Source organism: Lissotriton helveticus, chromosome 3_1 (assembly GCF_964261635.1).
Source record: "Lissotriton helveticus chromosome 3_1, aLisHel1.1, whole genome shotgun sequence".
NCBI lineage: Eukaryota > Metazoa > Chordata > Amphibia > Caudata > Salamandridae > Lissotriton > Lissotriton helveticus.
Genome location: NC_136061.1, coordinates 1582165589 through 1582183093, shown reverse-complemented (window position 1 = coordinate 1582183093; position 17505 = coordinate 1582165589). Strand labels below are relative to the sequence as shown.

At 42.5% G+C, this 17505-nt stretch overlaps 1 protein-coding gene across 1 annotated transcript in view; it reads left to right on the top strand.

The window, feature by feature from the left end:
• Positions 1–17505, top strand: part of LOC144825059 (nicotinamide N-methyltransferase-like) — a 215235-nt gene that overhangs the window by 172911 nt on the left and 24819 nt on the right. Inside the window, exon 2 of the mRNA XM_078683970.1 lies at positions 11136–11343. Coding sequence (XP_078540096.1) covers positions 11136–11343 — 208 coding nt within the window. The remainder of the gene's footprint in view (positions 1–11135; positions 11344–17505) is intronic.

Sequence of the window (17505 nt, the reverse complement as noted above, 5' to 3'; positions counted from 1 at the left end):
TTGCAGGTAGAGAAGATCCTTAAGAGAATTAACTTCGAACAATTCAATGCTCGATTGAAACAATCAACAAGGGGTACTGTGAACACAAATGAACGCCGCTTATGTACATACGCATTGCTATTTTCAACAGGTTGTTCCTAATGTTTCTATTTTAGCGAGGTCAAAAAGAGATCCCATTAGTGGCCTACTGATTTTGCTCGATTCCTTTTGTTTTTTTACACGATTTTTCGCTATCTGCAAAGACTAAACAGAGTATTGCGACTCTGTGCTTGTTTGTAAATAGAGAATGAACCAAAGAGAACAATCAATCAAATGGAGAGAGAAGCAGGCACGACGGATTACAAAGGGGGCAAAGGGCTGCGTTAACTACCCTTCACTATCTGCAAAGAGAGAGTACTCCTAATAGAAATGAGGGGTGGGGGGCAGCATTCAAAGCAGATCAGTGTGCATAAACACGAAAATGTTTTTACTTACCACGTACTTGACATTCGACAGCTTATGATATTTGCTATTAAAAAACCATTGAAATTCACTGAAAAAACCATAGGTTATAGACCATATATAGTTAGGAATTAGCATTTACAAAACCTTGAAAATTCACTGAAAAAACCATAGGTTATAGACCATATATCGTTAGGAATTAGCATTTAAAAAACCTTATTTTACTCACACAAAACCATTGAAATTCCATATATAGTTAGTTGCACTAACTATATATCGCGCACCCGCAATCCACTGCTGATGATGTCACATATTACATCATTCATGACATGGTCAGTGACATCACTGATGACATCACTGATGACATCTCAAATGACATCACTGATGACATCACTGATGACAACATCCAGTGACTGTATGTTTCTGTAAAGTTAAAATGTGTCTTACATATTGAAGAATGAGTGGAAGTATAAGTGTCTGGACAAAGGATTTAGTAGGTGCATGACTGAATGTATGAGTGAGTGATTAAATGTGTCTCACTGAGTGCATGGGTTAGTGACTAAAGTGTCTTAATTTGTGCATCATTATGTCTGTTGTTCTGTAAACTGCTGCATGTGTTGATCAGTAGCTATATGATTAACTATATGGGTTACTGATTGATTGTCCAAGTATTTGTATGGGAGACTGAGTGTGTGTGTGGCTGGCTGGGAGGTGTGTGACTCTGTGCAGATCAATGTGTACTTGTATCAATGATTGTATAACAAGGTAAGTATGTGTTAGTATATGTTTGAAAATGTAAGGTGCTCTATGTTTAACTGTATAGACAAGAAAATGGAAGTGTCATTGATTCTTTACAGGACTGACTAGGTGTGTGAGTAACTCCATGGATGAGTGGCAGCCTGTGAGTGTCTGTATAGGTGTATGAGTGCATATGATAGTGTTGTAAAGATGAGTGATTGTATGTATGAATGATTGTATGGGTGAATGAGTGAAGGTGTGTGTAGACGTAGGAATCAGTGAGTGCGTATGTAGTAACTAGTATTGGTGTGTCAATGGTTTCAAAAATTATATTCTGTATTTAACACTGGGTGAAACAGAGGTTATATTAAAATGTGAGGAGATGCATTGTATTGTCACATGAATGATATCATCAGTGATGTGGTCATTGATGTCAAATGAGATGTCATCAGTGATGTCATCAGTGATGTCATTTGAGATGTCATCAGTGATGTCATCAGTGATGTCACTGACCATGTCATGAATGATGTAATATGTGACATCATCAGCAGTGGATTGCGGGTGCGCGATATATAGTTAGTGCAACTAACTATATATGGAATTTCAATGGTTTTGTGTGAGTAAAATAAGGTTTTTTAAATGCTAATTCCTAACGATATATGGTCTATAACCTATGGTTTTTTCAGTGAATTTTCAAGGTTTTGTAAATGCTAATTCCTAACTATATATGGTCTATAACCTATGGTTTTTTCAGTGAATATATATATATATATATATATATATATATATATATATATATATATATATATATATATATATATATATATATATAAATATATATAGGCAGTGGATGGTAGCTTATGTTGGTCAGCTTGATGGGGGAATAAAAGCATGGGGGTAAGTTGTTTCACATAGTTATAGTTGATTAGAGGTCAACTTCTTTAGGTGATGGTGAAGATTGGTTAGATAAGAAAATTATGATGTAAATCTGTTTTTGTAGTCTCTAAGCCATTAGCAAAGATGAATTTATGTGATTGCACTCCTGTCTCATTAAAGCAACATTTTTCACACTGACAGATGTGCTGGGCATTGGCTTGCACTACATCATCCAAAGAAATTATAGGTTTTTTCCTACAGAACAAAAAACCTTGCTGTCCGTTTTGCATTTTTGATCAAACAATTGCCATTACAGTGGCTGGAGCACTTTCTGCAAAATAATCCCCGCAAGCGAGAGGTACAGCTATCCAACATGGACAGGTGGAGGTGTCTACCTCCAAACCCACTGGCACATGGCTGGCCGTCTACTGAGCTACTCATGCACTTCTTACTCTACATTTACGTGATGAGATTTTATATAGTGTACGTACCACCATTTCAAACAGCACTTTGCTGCTTTTGTACAATGGTAATATAGTGATGCAAACATGCATGAATCAACATTTAGTCATTTTCACAATATTTAATAATAAACAAATGCAGCTATGTGCTATGCAAGGAAAGGCAAATTAAGGCATATTGCAAATGCTTTCACATGGTATGCATTTTTAGGGTATCTGGCATGCGTGGTATGGCAGTCCTGTGTATTAAAAACAGGCAATGGTTGCCGTTTACTAAGACGGTTGGGTAAAATGCCACTTTGACCAGAGAGCCCTGTGCTAACTTGCCATCAAGGAAAAGTTTAATATCTGCAGTTTACCTTGGTGGAGCACCCTCTTACCCCATCAGTGCTGGCTTCAATCCAGTGGCACAGCGAGCAAGAGAGCTACGTTCGTACATACCCTTAGCCATTGGATTCAAGCTGACCTGGCTGAATAACCCTATGCCCCTAGATTCAAGCTAGCCTGCCTGATGAGGGGTGATACCCCAAACCGGTCCCAGGATGATTTTTTCCGGTCCAGGAAGGACCTGGTTTGGCACTTCGGGCTGGACTGTTTCCATGAGGAGCAGAGTCAAGACTTATTTGCATCTGACTGGGTCTAAACTGGGGTGGCATTGAGAGCAAAATGACAATGGATTTAACCCAGATCTCTTGACTAGGGGTGAATGTTTGATTTGTCCGCATTCCGTCAATCATATGTGTGTCTTCTAGTTTCTTTAGTCAAGGCATAAGAGTGCTTTTCTCAACTAGTTGTAAACATTGATACCTGGTTTGGCGATGACGGGGGAAAGGATGAGTAGTTCTCTCCACGCTGAAGAGCTCCAAAGACTGACCCCATGCTAGGCTAGTTTCTGAGATAAAAAAAAAACGCTGCCACAAGGAGGTTGAAAAACACATTTGTGGTAAATATGTAAGTGTGTTCAAGAGTGCGTACATTGAGACTATAAAAAAGAACAGAGAGTTCTGGTCAAGGAGCACGAGTTCCACTCCTCCTTTGAGATAGGTTGGACAGCCTTCCCCTCTCTACAAATAGTAGGGCATAAACTTCTTCCTACATTCACCCCCAAAGTGTGCCATGAACCTCAGTGGGTGCAATGTTCTAATACCATTATAGCACTTCGGCCTGAGTCTCCATTGTGAAATGTTGGTAAAGTGCTTTCAGTGAATGCCATAGCTTTGTACAGTGGGCTATTACAGTAACATCTTACAATGTCCATAAAACTCTTGCACTTATGAAGAAGTGCCTTTTAATAAAACATGTCCCTGAAGAATTGGGAAGCAGAGAGCAGATACTACGAAGCAAAAAGATACCAAATAAGAAGTAAAAGCTGAACAGCAAATGTACCTATTTTTTTGTTTTGTTTTGAATGAAGTCCTGAGCTCCAGCTAAAACTTATTTTCAATTTGAAAGACAATATTTTATTAGCATAGCAGAGTTATGCATTAAATCGAAACTCAGTGAGTGCTGACTTTACATTGCTCCATAAAATCACTCTTTCCATAAGTCCCCTTGCAGAGAGCACAAGAGTAAGTCTACTGATAAGGTAAACTGATTAAGGTGCTGGTATTGCGACCATATTAACAACCATTGCCAAAGCTAATAGGTTTTGGCTCCAAACTGCCTAACTTTTTCGCTTTGCCAATGCTTTTTGCCAAGCACTGCTGACCTCATGTGTGAAGACGCATCCCATGCATAGATGGGAACATTGCAATGGGTATAGCCAACATGCACTGTGACACATGCACGCAAGTTCTTCGCGATGAAGTCATTCTCATGCACCATGAGCCATGTCGGCCATTTTTTATTTACTGTTCTAATACGAGAGACAGCCTCTTAGAACAGTGTACTGAAATATATGGTACATGAGTAGGAATTGCATGTGAAGCACAAAAAATAGGGTGAGCAGTCTGGCAGCACTTTGCTCTGCCAGACCCGATAAAATAAATTAATATAAAAAATACATAAATAATTAACAAGTGTAGCTAAAAGGACAACATAGAGGAAAGCACTGAGAAAATGGGAGGGGGAGCAAAATCAAAGGAGAGCTTCTGGAGGGGGAGGAAAAAATTGGGAGACAGCAAGGAACATCAGCTAAATAAAAATATATAACACAGGGAGGGGTACATTGTGGAGCAGGGTAAAAGACAAGGAGGGTAAAGGGGGAGCAAAAGAGAGTTCTGTGGATTAGCAAAAACAGCAAGAGGGTGAGAGAAAGGAAACATGTACTTCCATGGAATACTGTATAGAAATTAGGAAAAAATAGTCCAATGAAGGATGCAGTAGAAGGATACAGATCACCCAAACAGAACACAGTTAAACCAAATTGTTTCTGTGTGGGACAGATGCAAAAATAGGGAGAAAAACCATCAAATACATTGCAGACAACAAGGGCATCCAATCATGAGCAAGGAAAGAACTATGATGATAAGTTATGTGTCTTGAACCATAGATCTGCGAATAAACAGCTAAATATAGTAACTCCTTCAGTGAAGGTACCAGTTTCCCATCATGCCCATCAGCAGTATTTAGGAAGGCCATTGCCTATGAGCTATTTTGCCTCTACATGTGATGGTTAAACACAGTTTTGTTTTCTTTTTCTCAATCATTTCTGATTTTTGTAATGGAAGCATTCATATTGCTGTGCTCTTGAGAAGATGTTTTCATTTTTTTATTTTCTAATATCTACTGTGATGATATAAGTGAACATTCATGTTTATTTTCAGAAAAAAACATAGAACAGTCATGGTTTGTCAATTTAAAAATAAGACTCAGGCCCTGAATCACAAAGGTAAACTTACACTTTTGTGAAAGTTTAGGATTGTTTGCAATTCACAAAGGGATTTAAGGATAGTATCTTTGCAAGTGCCTAGTCTCCGCTCTCTGCACTTAAAAAGACAGGACTGTTCTATCTTTTTATGTGGGAAGACTCTGCACGTGTTAAGATACTACTCGGAAATCTCTTTGTGAATAGCAAAAAATCATAAACAAAAGTGTAAGTATACCTGAAGTAATGAAGACGCAGAAAGTAAGCCCAAAAGCTTTATTTACGTAGTATGTAATTAACATCTTCAGCTCGCCAGGGCAGCTCTGTCAAACGTTATGTAAAAGAATGTGGTGTTTCCTTACAGAAGAGAAATTGCCCCCTTATATTGCTATAAGATATGGTTTAAATATTCCTAGCCATCTTCGCTAGGGTATGTCTGGTTCTCCTAGCTCTTTCAAAAATGGTGGGGGCTGGTACATGAAATTTAAATACATCAATATGCAACGGTATAAACAAAAGATTAAAATAGATTTGATGACAGTTGACTAAGATCAATACCTGGAACGAATGAACAAAAAACATTAAAAAAACAACAACTATAGTTTCTTCACAGAAATACTAACGTATAAACATTTCCTTTAATGGTGAAGGAGCAGCCCTCTTTCTACCTCTATGATCTTCTCTGCTCTCTGTTAAAGAGAAATCCCTGGAGTGGCCTCCTCAACATGATGACAAATAAGTGGGTGGAGATCCTTGCTCTCAGTGTGGCTCGGCGCACACTGCCTGTGGAAGACAAGCCGCCACCTCAACACCACAACGAAAGAACAGGCATACAGCGATGGGCAGAGATTCTTACTCTCAGCATGGCTCGGGGCACACTGCCTCAGGGTGACAGCCGGATCTTCCGATAAGATCTGGAGCGAAGTTTCTCAATCCTGTAGCTCAGAGGTCTTCAAACTTTTGTAGGTTGAGCCCCCCCAGCTGAATTGTTTTGGATGTTGCCCCCCCCCCACCACCTGACAGAAATTTCTGGAATCTGGTACACTACATAATCGACTGCCACATGCATATCACGGGCCATATTCGGCAAATAATGTTTTACATAATTAGAGTGTTTAGTAAACTGCAGGTTTGTGAATGGGTGTGGTGAAATGACAGAGGCTTATTACACAGCTCAAAACCCAATTTTCTAAGATAAAATGTGCGCAAATTCTTTTTACTAGAACGCTTTGTTTAACACACGACCTAGATTAATAACAACACCACCAACATAAATGTGTGGACCCGTTTTGATCTAAAATTGCATGAAACAAAAACATTTCTCTGCAAATAGTAATAGACTCTCTCATATCAATCACATTAAAAAGAAATGAAACAAAACAGTTTTTACAAGAATCTGTTTAGGATTTATTCCCGGCCATCAGGGCAAAAACAGAGCTGCCTCTATCAAGGGAACCCCTGAAAGGCTGATTGCAGTGCATGTAAATATGTCCTTTTGTAATTTAGGACAAAAACCTTGATGGGGCACGACATGCCCATACTTGTGTACAGGGGCGCAATTGGATCCGAACTTCGAGGGGGGGGCTAACACTCCCATCCAGGGCTGGCCCTAGCACTGGTTGCACATAGTGCAACAGTCTGTTTTGCCCCCCCATTTCCTCCTTCTCCATGAATTTCCTCACTACCACTCATCAACAATGCCCATTTTTTTATTGAGCTACTCATAGTTTACCCACACTCTGATCTGCATGGTACACGTTCTTTGTAGCAGGCACGTTAAACCGCTGCGCTGTGTGGGTGTCAGAAGTACCCATCTGAGTGCAGGTTGAGTGATGCGAGAGTGTGGGAGTAGGGTAAGAGGAGTACCTACAGGGTAAGTGAGGTGACCATATGAATTTGTGTGCGGATGTAAGTGCAGAGTGGGACAAATGAATGTATGGTTACTGAGGGTCTTATTTGAGTGAGTAGGCACATTGAGCAGTAAGGGGGACATGTGAGTGTCGTGTTTCATGAGTGCAGGGTGAGTAGTGTGCTTGCGTGACTGCAGGGTGAGGTACAGGGTGAACAGCACAAGTGCATTGTGAGTGCAGAGTGATTACTGTGAGGGCAGGGTGAGCGGGTGATCAGAATGAGTGCAAGGTGATCAGAGTCAGTGCATGGTGCTCAGAGTCAATGCATGGTGATCAGAGTCAGCGCATGGTGATCAGAGTCAGTGCATGGTGATCAGAATCAGTGCATGGTGATCAGAATCAGCGCATGGTGATCAGAATCAGTGCATGGTGATCAGAGTCAGTGCATGGTGATCACTGTGAGTGCAGGGTGAGCGGGTGAATGGTGAGCATGCATGGTGATCAGTGTGAGTATATTGTGATCGCTTTGAGTGCAGGGTGAGTGGGTAATCGGTGTGAGTGCATGGTGATCACTGTGAGTGCAGGGTGAGCGGGTGAATGGTGTGAGTGCATGGTGATCAGTGTGAGTGCATGGTGATCAGTGTGAGTGCATGGTGATCAGTGTGAGTGCAGGGTGAGCGTGAAAGTGAAGGGCAAGAATGAGGAGTGAGTTGTCTGAATGCATGGTGCATTCCCAGACACTTGAACTAACTCAGCAAGTTATTGACGGCCGCGTAGGGTTTCAGATATGTTAAACTATTGCTATTATGGCATTAACGAGAGATCAAGGTGGAGGAAATAAATGTGCTGATCTTGCAACAAACTTCCAGTTTTATGGTTAGGGTTGCCAGCTCATTATTTTTATGGCCCAGTTGGTACAAACATAAACAGTCACCTAAAGCTGTATTGTCAGCACTTGTCTGCACATACTTTGAACAGCAAATATAAATAGTAGCACTTTTAATTGTGTTCTAGGGCAGCCTGTATAGTCCATGACTGATAATAAAATATAAAATGGAACAAAGACAGAAAAGTCACATTACAAATGTATTTATCTTTATTTATAAGCATATTTGGTGTCAAGACAAGCAATTTGCAGGCTGTTTAAAAAAACACATGGCTGTCTGGCATTTTTCTTTTGGTAACTCAAAGTGTTGTGGCACCTGCCTGTGTAAATGTAACAGAAACTTTGTCTCCTTTCTAAGAGCTTCCTCCCAGGACGGGGTTAAACTGGTAGAGCTGAAATGCTTCAGCTGCTTTAGGAGGCAGGATGTCTCCTTTGCTAAAACTGAAAGCAAGGAGCAGACCATCATTTCATGGCAAGGAATCTCCTCTGCTATGAAATTGAACACAGAGGAACAGGACTGTCTGTTCATTTGCTTTCCTTTTTTTAGCAGAGGAGACCCTGCCTCCCACTGCAGCTGAAGCTTCAGGTCTACCAATTAAACCCTGGGTAGGTTAACACTTAGCTCTTTGCAAGACAAAAGCGCAAGTGGTGCCTTATCTATTCCCCCCCTCCCCGCCCCCACCCTCCTCCAGCCCTCAGTTACCAGAGCCCAATAAACAGATTTCCATTTGAAAGGGGTGAAGACCTGCATGCCTAAGGACAATAAAAGACTGAAAGGGAAGATCTTAGTGTGGAGTGCGCGCCCCCCTGAGATGATGTTGCACCCCCCTGGGGGGGGGGGCGCGCCCCACAGATTGAAGAACTCTGCTGTAGCTGGTCAGTGCGGAACAGGAAGAAAAGCCTCAAAGTGCAAGCACGATGTGCAATTGAGATCGGAAAACCGCTCAGTCTTCCAGCGTGGAGCCACAATGGACCGCCATGAGTGCAGGACTCCCCCCAGAAACTCCAGAACACCAAACTTGTCCTAGAAAGTTTGCAAAAATTGATTCTATTCAGTGACAGTTTCTGTGGAACTAAGTCCTGAGAGGCCACACGGGCACAGGTAGTCCAAACAGCAACCCATAACCTTCCAGAGGCATGACTAAAGGTGTGCTAGCCCTTGATTTCACGTTCGCTCTGGGAAACACTGGAAATCACGAAAATGCCTTGTATGCACTCCAACCAAGGATGGCGAAAAATCTCCTAATGTGTCTATAGAAACAGACTCCAAAACAAGCTCACCTTTAAATGTATGCCTCTGGCAAGAAAAATGTCAACACAGTGAAGATGTTGCGCTGTCCCTTTCACAACATCCCACGATCGTCGCCAAAGAGTAATGAAGATGCAGAAGGTAGGTCCAAAAGCTTTATTTAAGTAGTAAGCAATTAACATCTTCAGCTTGCCAGGGCAGCTCTGTCAAACGCCTCAACCCCAACATTCTAAGTAGCCTCTCTCTCAAGGTTCTATGGGAGAAACCACTGAAGCTAGAGAGGAAAGGGGTGAATGAGAACAGGAGATATATACATAGGTTATAACAATACATTTGTGAAGCAGGCCCTGAGGGGGCACATGTTTGCCCCCTTGAACCATTATTTAGGGGACTCCCTAAAGTCTTAAATGTAGGTTAACTGGCCTTCTTAGACAGGTCATGTCTACTAAATGTAAACGAGATAGCTCTGTCACTTGTAGCGTCTGTGGTCTGCTCCTGTATATATCACATCCTGGTTTCTGTAATCTGCTCTTAAATGGACTTCACACACCATGCCGTGCTATGAGAAGAACCACATGTTTGAGATACTACTGACACACACAAATCTTCTCTGTGAACATTCCCATTGTTGCTTTGAGCTAGTGCCGTGCCATATCAAAGACCTTTAAAGACTCTGGGTGCACGAGAAGAGAAAAAGGCCTTCAGATATGCTGTAGTAAAAACAGTACATGAAATATACAAGGGACGCCAATTGTAACAAACCTCGAAGTAGGAAAGTTTCTCTATTGGCTTTCAGTGAAACACTGGGAGAAGATGATGATTGGAGCCTGTCTTAGGGAGGGCCTAAGAGTCAAGACCTTCTACTTTACAGTGGACGACTTTCCATCCGAGGACAAATCGAAGACTGTAAGAACCATGTCCTGTCATGATGTAGCCTCTGTTTTTTTTTGCTAATATAAAGTCTTGTTTTTCACCTTTACTGGGCCTGAGACCTGTGAAGTACACTCTTGTTTTTTGTTTTTATTTGTTGTGGACTGAAAACTGTTGAACAGGCAGCAGCCCTCATGGTATAATTTTCAAATGTAATTTTCTGTACTCCATATATAGTAAGTCCTCACTCTGGGCAGCAACTAACTTTCCTGTAAAGTGCGAAAATGTGAATAATCAGTGGATTGTAAAATATTTGTCTATTTAAAGGCTCAACCATTTCTCATCATATCTTCACTAAGAGTACAATATTTGTAACGTCATGGCTTTTGCCAAAAATTTCTGATGGGGAATTTATAATGTTCCATTTTAGTGGCATTTAATATATGAATACTCTATTTAAAAACTTGGTCTTAATCTTTCAGTTCCTCATCACTTAATTGCTCTGTTGTTTGAAATATTGTTATTTCACACATCCCTTACATATCCTCCAAATCGGCTACCAGATGTAAGTGAGAGGATACAGTCTACGTTATCAGGTGATGTGGAAACTCAGTCACAGCTTATAAATTTTCGGGCAGTACCCCTCCCTCTCCCTCCCCCCCCCTCTCTCTCTCTCTCTCTCTCTCTCTCACACTCTCTCTCCCTTTGTGTCTCTTTACCTGTCTCTCTTCTTAATCTGCCAAGTAGACTTCCAACAGAAGTACATTGTTGTGCCTTTAACTGGTTATTGTTTTTCTTTCAAAACAAAGGTTAACTTTAGGATCCTTTGCCATTACGTGTCATTTCCCCATGAAAACTGCTCGCACTCTTCATTTATATAATAAACCCAAGTATTTAAAAAAGCGTGCCATGGTAGTAGGAATGCAGACGACTGACCCTATATTATATTTCTGACCAGGTGCCGTTCAAGGAGACACACTGATTGATTTTGGCACCGGCCCTTCCATCTACCATCTCCTGTCTGCCTGTGAATCTTTCAAAACGATCATTGCAACAGACATCAGTGACATGAATCGCAGGGAGATTGAGAAATGGTTGAAGAATGAACCTGGCGCATTTGCCTGGAGTCCAGTAGTGAAAATGGTTTGCGAACTGGAAGGTGACAGGTATGTGTCATGAAACACTTCACTGCACAACACTTGATGAGACTTTTTTTCCTCGCAGCTGCAGAGTCTTTCTTTCTCAGCAGAGTTGTCTCCCATTTATATACCCTTTAAATGCCAGCAGCTATCTCCTTTTTGGAATGAGAGATGGGTGTTACTTTCGAGATTCACTTAAGATTGCACAGGGTGACCGGCATTGTTGGGAATACATTTGAGTAGGTCACAACAGAGAGTGCTTAGAGCTGTCTGAGGGGTGGGTGCTGTGCCTTTGGCAACTTTCTCTACAGCTGATGGAGGTAGGGCTGTCCTGCCTCCGGATAGACTGACAGCTTTACTGGAAAAGCGGTGGCTGTGTGGAAATAAGTAGTCAGGCGTTTCTATCTGAAGTGTGTCAATGAAATGCAGATGAGGGCAGAGTGGATCTGGCAATGCGCTGGGTTTGCTATCGATTAATGGTCATTCAGTTATAATGGGACTTGGTACCCCTTCACTTATACAGGTCCCTTGGTTGTGCGGTGTGTACGTCGCTGGTGTGTATTGGCATTGGGTTGCTTTCTGTCAGTGTATTAGTGTTGATGATGGATGTTAGTGTATGCAGAGACATAGTCTAGTCGGGTGGATGTCTGTGCTGGTATGCTGATGTTGTTTTGCGTTTGTGTGAGTGTTGGTGATGGCATATGAATATTATGTTAGTATGCTATGTTAGCTGTGTCTGTTGGTTCACATGTTTGTTAACGTATGTCTTAGTGGTTTTTTTTTGGTGTCTCATGTCAATGGGGTCTGTCTGCGCTAGAATAGGCTCGTCTTTATTTTATTGCTGTTGGTGTTTAATGTATGAAAGCTGGTATTGGTTTTGGCACGTGATTCTGTTGATGTGGATTTCGGTGTTGAAGCCGTGGATAATAGAAGTAACTGACTAGCCTTTAAAGGGGAGACAGATGGACATGCTTCGGATGAGATCTAGGCCCAGATGTAGGTAAATCTAATTTACCGACTCATAAATACCGAATTTTACCGATTCGGTATTTATGAATCGGTAAATTAGAAGGAGGCAGATGTAGGTAATTTTTAAGACACAATTACCGAATCTTTAAGATTCGGTATTTACTGATTCGGTAAATACCGAATGGGTATTTCCCATTGATTCCTATGGGCTTTGAAGCCCATAGGAATCAATGGGAAATACCGATTCGGTATTTACAGAATCGGTAAATACCGAATCCTGGCAGGGGGAACGGGGTGTCACTTTGACACCCTGTAGCACCCCAAGTGCAGGCTTGTGTGCCATGTGGCACACATACATGCCCTAAGGCCATGTATGTGTGTCACATGGCATAGGTGTACATGCACAGATGTGCATGTACACCTGAAATCGGTATATTACCACCCAATAGGATTGGGAGGTAAATACCGACTCCTAAAGGGCCTGTGGCACTCTGTGACGTGCCACCTACATCTTGATTTACAGAATCGGTAAATTTACCGATTCTGTAAATCAGATGCCCCCTACATGCCGAATCCAATATACCGGTCGGTAACGGCCGAAATCGGCCGTTACCGACCGGTAATAGGCCACCTACATCTGGCCCCTAGTGCTGAAATCAAGCTGAATCCAAGGAGAGAGAGGCCGACAGGGAGCTCCCGCCCCAAAAGACTGGTGTGCGCCAGAGGTGCGGTGCCGCACGAGGCAACTGCTAAGCCTCCTCCCCAACAGCCTGTCCAGAGAGTCCCCTCCAGCCTGGTGGGGGAGAGCGAGAGGCCCACTCCTCTTTACCGGAGTTGCATTTTGTGAGTGAATTGAGACATTGAGCGGGGGGAGGCGGGGGGGGGGGCTAAGGGGCCGGGGACATCCGTTGTCCTCTTAGCACTGGACCGGCATGGGTAAGCTACAAATACTATACATTGACCTCCCTGAACATTTTGACAAAATTGATTGACAGCTGAGCACATGGTGATACAGACAAATCCTGAGGTTTCTGACCCCCGTGGACCGACTCCTCCCCTCAAACCCCCAATTAGATTTCTATTGTTTGACTGTTGCTCCAAACCCAATGGCGCTGTCCTGATCACCTCCTGTTTTTCCACTATGATACCAGACTTTTCCTACATATGTGCTGATTGGTCCGTTGTTACTACTGTTATGAAACGATTGCATATGTCACAATTATTCTACTACCAATATTTTCAGCAATTGCTGTATTGCTTATGTGGACCGAGTGGTCAGGTTTGCTTTCATTTGATTGGTTTTGCTCTGCTCGGATTTGTTTTGATTTGGTGTGATCTGATATGAATTGATTCGAGTCGAATTAATGATTTGGCCGGTTACCTATTTCTTCTGTTTCTCCCAAGTCATGTTCTGTTTACTCTGTTCATTTACTGGACTTGCTGGGACTCTTCCCAGACTATAACTGCGTCAACCTCTGTACCGCTGTCCAGATGGTCTTAAATATCCAATAAAAATGGGTAAAAATAAGAGAGACAGTAATAGTACTTTTCCAGAACAGGCTGGTATGGGATACTTTGGGGGCGGGGCATCAGGGATGAGGTGATGGCTCCCTGAGGTTTCTACAACCACAAGTGCAAGCCGGGGTACCAATATAGGAGCGAACAACTAATAGGGCAAAAGCCCTGCTATTCCAAGAAATCCCCCTGGCCTCTGGTGACACAGACGTTTGGGATTAAAACCTGAATTGCAAGCAAGAAGACTCTTAGTCAGAATGCAGCACACATGGAAAGAAGAAGCAACAAGTAGTGAAGATATTTTCCTTGTTATGCCTCTCTCTGGTAGGTGCACGATTTTAGTGCAAACCCAGGTTTACTGCCTTTGGTAAATCTGTGTTGGCAACAAAATACATGGGTAGATATACAGGAATGCCTATGCTCAACCTATGGAACCCGTACCAGATGCAAAGAATGCAAGGCAGAGCATTGCTCTCCATTTTGCCACTTTTTATTTTTTTTACAAAGCCACGCAAAACAGGCTTTACCTGACTTAGTAAATTACAAAGGGCCAGATGTAGGAGCCCAAATACCGGTCGGTAACGGCCGATTTCGGCCGTTACCGACCGGTATTTAGAAATTGGCATGTAGGGGCCTTCATTTTACAGAATCGGTAAATTTACCGATTCGGTAAATTTACCGATTCTGTAAAATACCGAATCGGTAATTTTACCGATTCGGTAAATCCAAATGTAGGTGGGACTCTTCTGAGTCCCAAAGGCCTTTCAGATTCGGTATTTTACCACCCAATTCAATTGGGTGGTAAAATACCGAATCCAGGTGTGCATGCACATGTGTGCATGCACACCTATGCCATGTGACAGACAGACATGCCCTTAGGGCATGTCTGTGGCACACCTGCCTGTATTTGGGGTGCTAGAGGGTGTCAAAGTGACCCCCCCTGCACCCTGGCAGGAATCGGTATTTACCAATTCGGTAATTACCGAATCGGTATTTCCCATTGATTCCTAAGGGCTTCACAGCCCATAGGAATCAATACGAAATACCGATTCGGTATTTACCGAATCGGTAAATACCGAATATTAACGATTCGGTATTTCAATTTCTAGAAATACCTACATCTCCCCCCTTCATATTTACCGATTCATAAATACCGAATCGGTAAAATTCGGTATTTATGAATCGGTAAATACAAATTACCTACATCTGGCCCATTATCCTTTATGCATTGTGGCTGCATCAAAACAGTGGCACAATCATGATGCAAAATATTAGTAAATATAGGCCTGAAAATTAATCATTAGCTGCCGATATTGGCTAAAGTTCAAACGATCAAATTATGAAAGGGCCCACGTAGATTTCACCCTCCTGATCTTGAGAAGCTATTGTCTAATCAGTTTCAGTTAAAGTAAAACCCAATAATGGAATTCAGCAGCAAGAATTCATTAAACCGCCCCATGCCTGAATCGTCAATATTGTGTTGCGTACTCACCCACAATTACCTAAGAATTCCATGAGATTATGCTATAATTACGCAAGAAGAGTAATTCTATGTTAGGAAATAGCACTCAGCACAGCAGGACATGAATCGTAAGTGTGAGCAGCCGCTCGCTTTTCGCTAACTTTCCTCACAGATCAAGTGAAATCATAACTTTTAAATCTTACAGACTGATGAGCCCAGTAGCGCCATTGGAAATAGCCAGTGTTTTTAAAACCGCTTGTACCGGTAACTGTACTATTCCTAGGAGCCCTCAAGGTTGGCTGATACCATAATCAAGAACCAGGGGTTTAGTTATTTGTAGGGGTCACACACAGTGGAGAAGCGTGGCTCAGTGGGTGGAGAAGCGTGGCTCAGTGGTTAGAGGCGGCAGACCCGGAAGCTGAGCTCGACCGTGGACCAGGGTTCGGTTCCCCGCCTCGGCAGGTCTCGGGCTCAAAAATTCCACGGACTCGACAATTCTCGCTCTGGTGCCTACTCAACTCACGGGGTCACACTCTGCGACTCTGGGCAATAGCTTGCTTAATCTCCACTACGGCCCCTCGCGGCGGGATACCTGGCTTTCACCTTGTGGACACCCTGCTGGGGTTTCTCACAGGGGAATACCAGGACGGGTTCCCTAAGCAAGCGCCGGGAAGCTTACGGGCAGCTGTGCGCTTTACAAGTCCAACACATTTACATTTACATTGTGAGAAAGCCAAACGTTTTTTTTCTAAGGGGTGCTGTCTACTAGTTCACACTCCCTCCTCTTGTCTTCATCGTGGAGATACACTTGACATTGCCTTAGGTTTATTTCAAATGGATGCTCCATCACAGGAAAGCCAGAGGTGATAGAGCGAGTTATTCAACTAGTTGACAGCTTAGGCCTGACTGTGCAATCTTTCAGACAGGTGAAAGCCTGCTGCTTTGACCACACAGTCAACCATGTGCGGCCATCGAGCGCCTGCAGATATACCCAAGGCAGTGGCACCCAGGAGGTATCCCAGGTGGAAAATGATGTTTCACACTGGATTAATGACAGAGTAATAAACAAGCACACAGATAGAAATCTACCTGCCTTCAGTGTTTGTTGGCTGTCCCCAAATTTTAGATCATAAGAGATACCTGTGGTACCTAGGCTATAGGGGCATATGTATTGAACAATTATGCAGTGCAGTGCAGGAAGTTACCGTGCTTTACTGCGTGAAAGGGAAAGGGCAGGAATGTGCTGTATTTAACATAATACAGTGAATGACTGTCTTTTCCCTACTCTGAAGCACAATGTGCTGCATAGGGCCAAAGCAGGTACCCTTGCACCAGGCTAACTGCATTGTAAGGAAGATAGTTTATGTGCAGGAAAGGACACCTTCCCTCCCAAAAACAATTCTGAGAGACATCCTCTTTCTATGTGTGCTGCTCAAGGGCCCGAGGAAAGCCAATCAACCCAGTTGGGCAATGAAGAGCAGCTGAAACATGTTGACAAGAAAGCAGATAGTAGGGATGAAGGGGCACTGATACCCCCACTTCATCATCGTTATTGATTTTTAATCCTATCCAGGAAGTCCAATTAAAGAGAATTTGAAAGTTCCTGATGTAGTTTTATTTACATTTCATTCTGCAGAGTAGATCTCCCTATGTGTGTGTAGTGTGTCCCCGTATTCCCTTTGCTTCCTCCCTAGCGTTGGTCTGTGTAGGGATGTTGCAGCACGCCCAATGAGGAAGCATGCCCCTACTAGTGGGTGAGGGCATTTTTAAAGAACCTTGCATTTTTCCCATGTGAAATTCTTGAATTGATTGAGTATTTATTTTCTCCTTTTCTCTTTCTGGGCTTGAGTATGGTTCTCCCAAATTAACAAGAACTTCCAAGTTTTGGTGATTTCTGGAGATTTTTAGGAGCTTACCCTAATGAATATTTACTTTTTGCTCGGCTTGCAATAGGATTTTGTAAGCAAGTGAATGAGCTGGGGAAGCAAATTTGCATTGACAATTAAAATGCTTTGGCACCCTGATGCTCCAATCATCCATTAGCAACGCAACATATCAATATAGTTTGCAGAGACTTTAACACCAAACCTGATGACACCATGGCAAATTTAGGCATATTACATAATCATGTTATCCGTAGACCAATCTATCCACAAATTTTGTTAAATCATCGCTCAAAGAGAGGAGCCTCTGTAACCTCTCTCGTGCTCATGAATGATCTCCCTCTAAATGGATCCATGCCT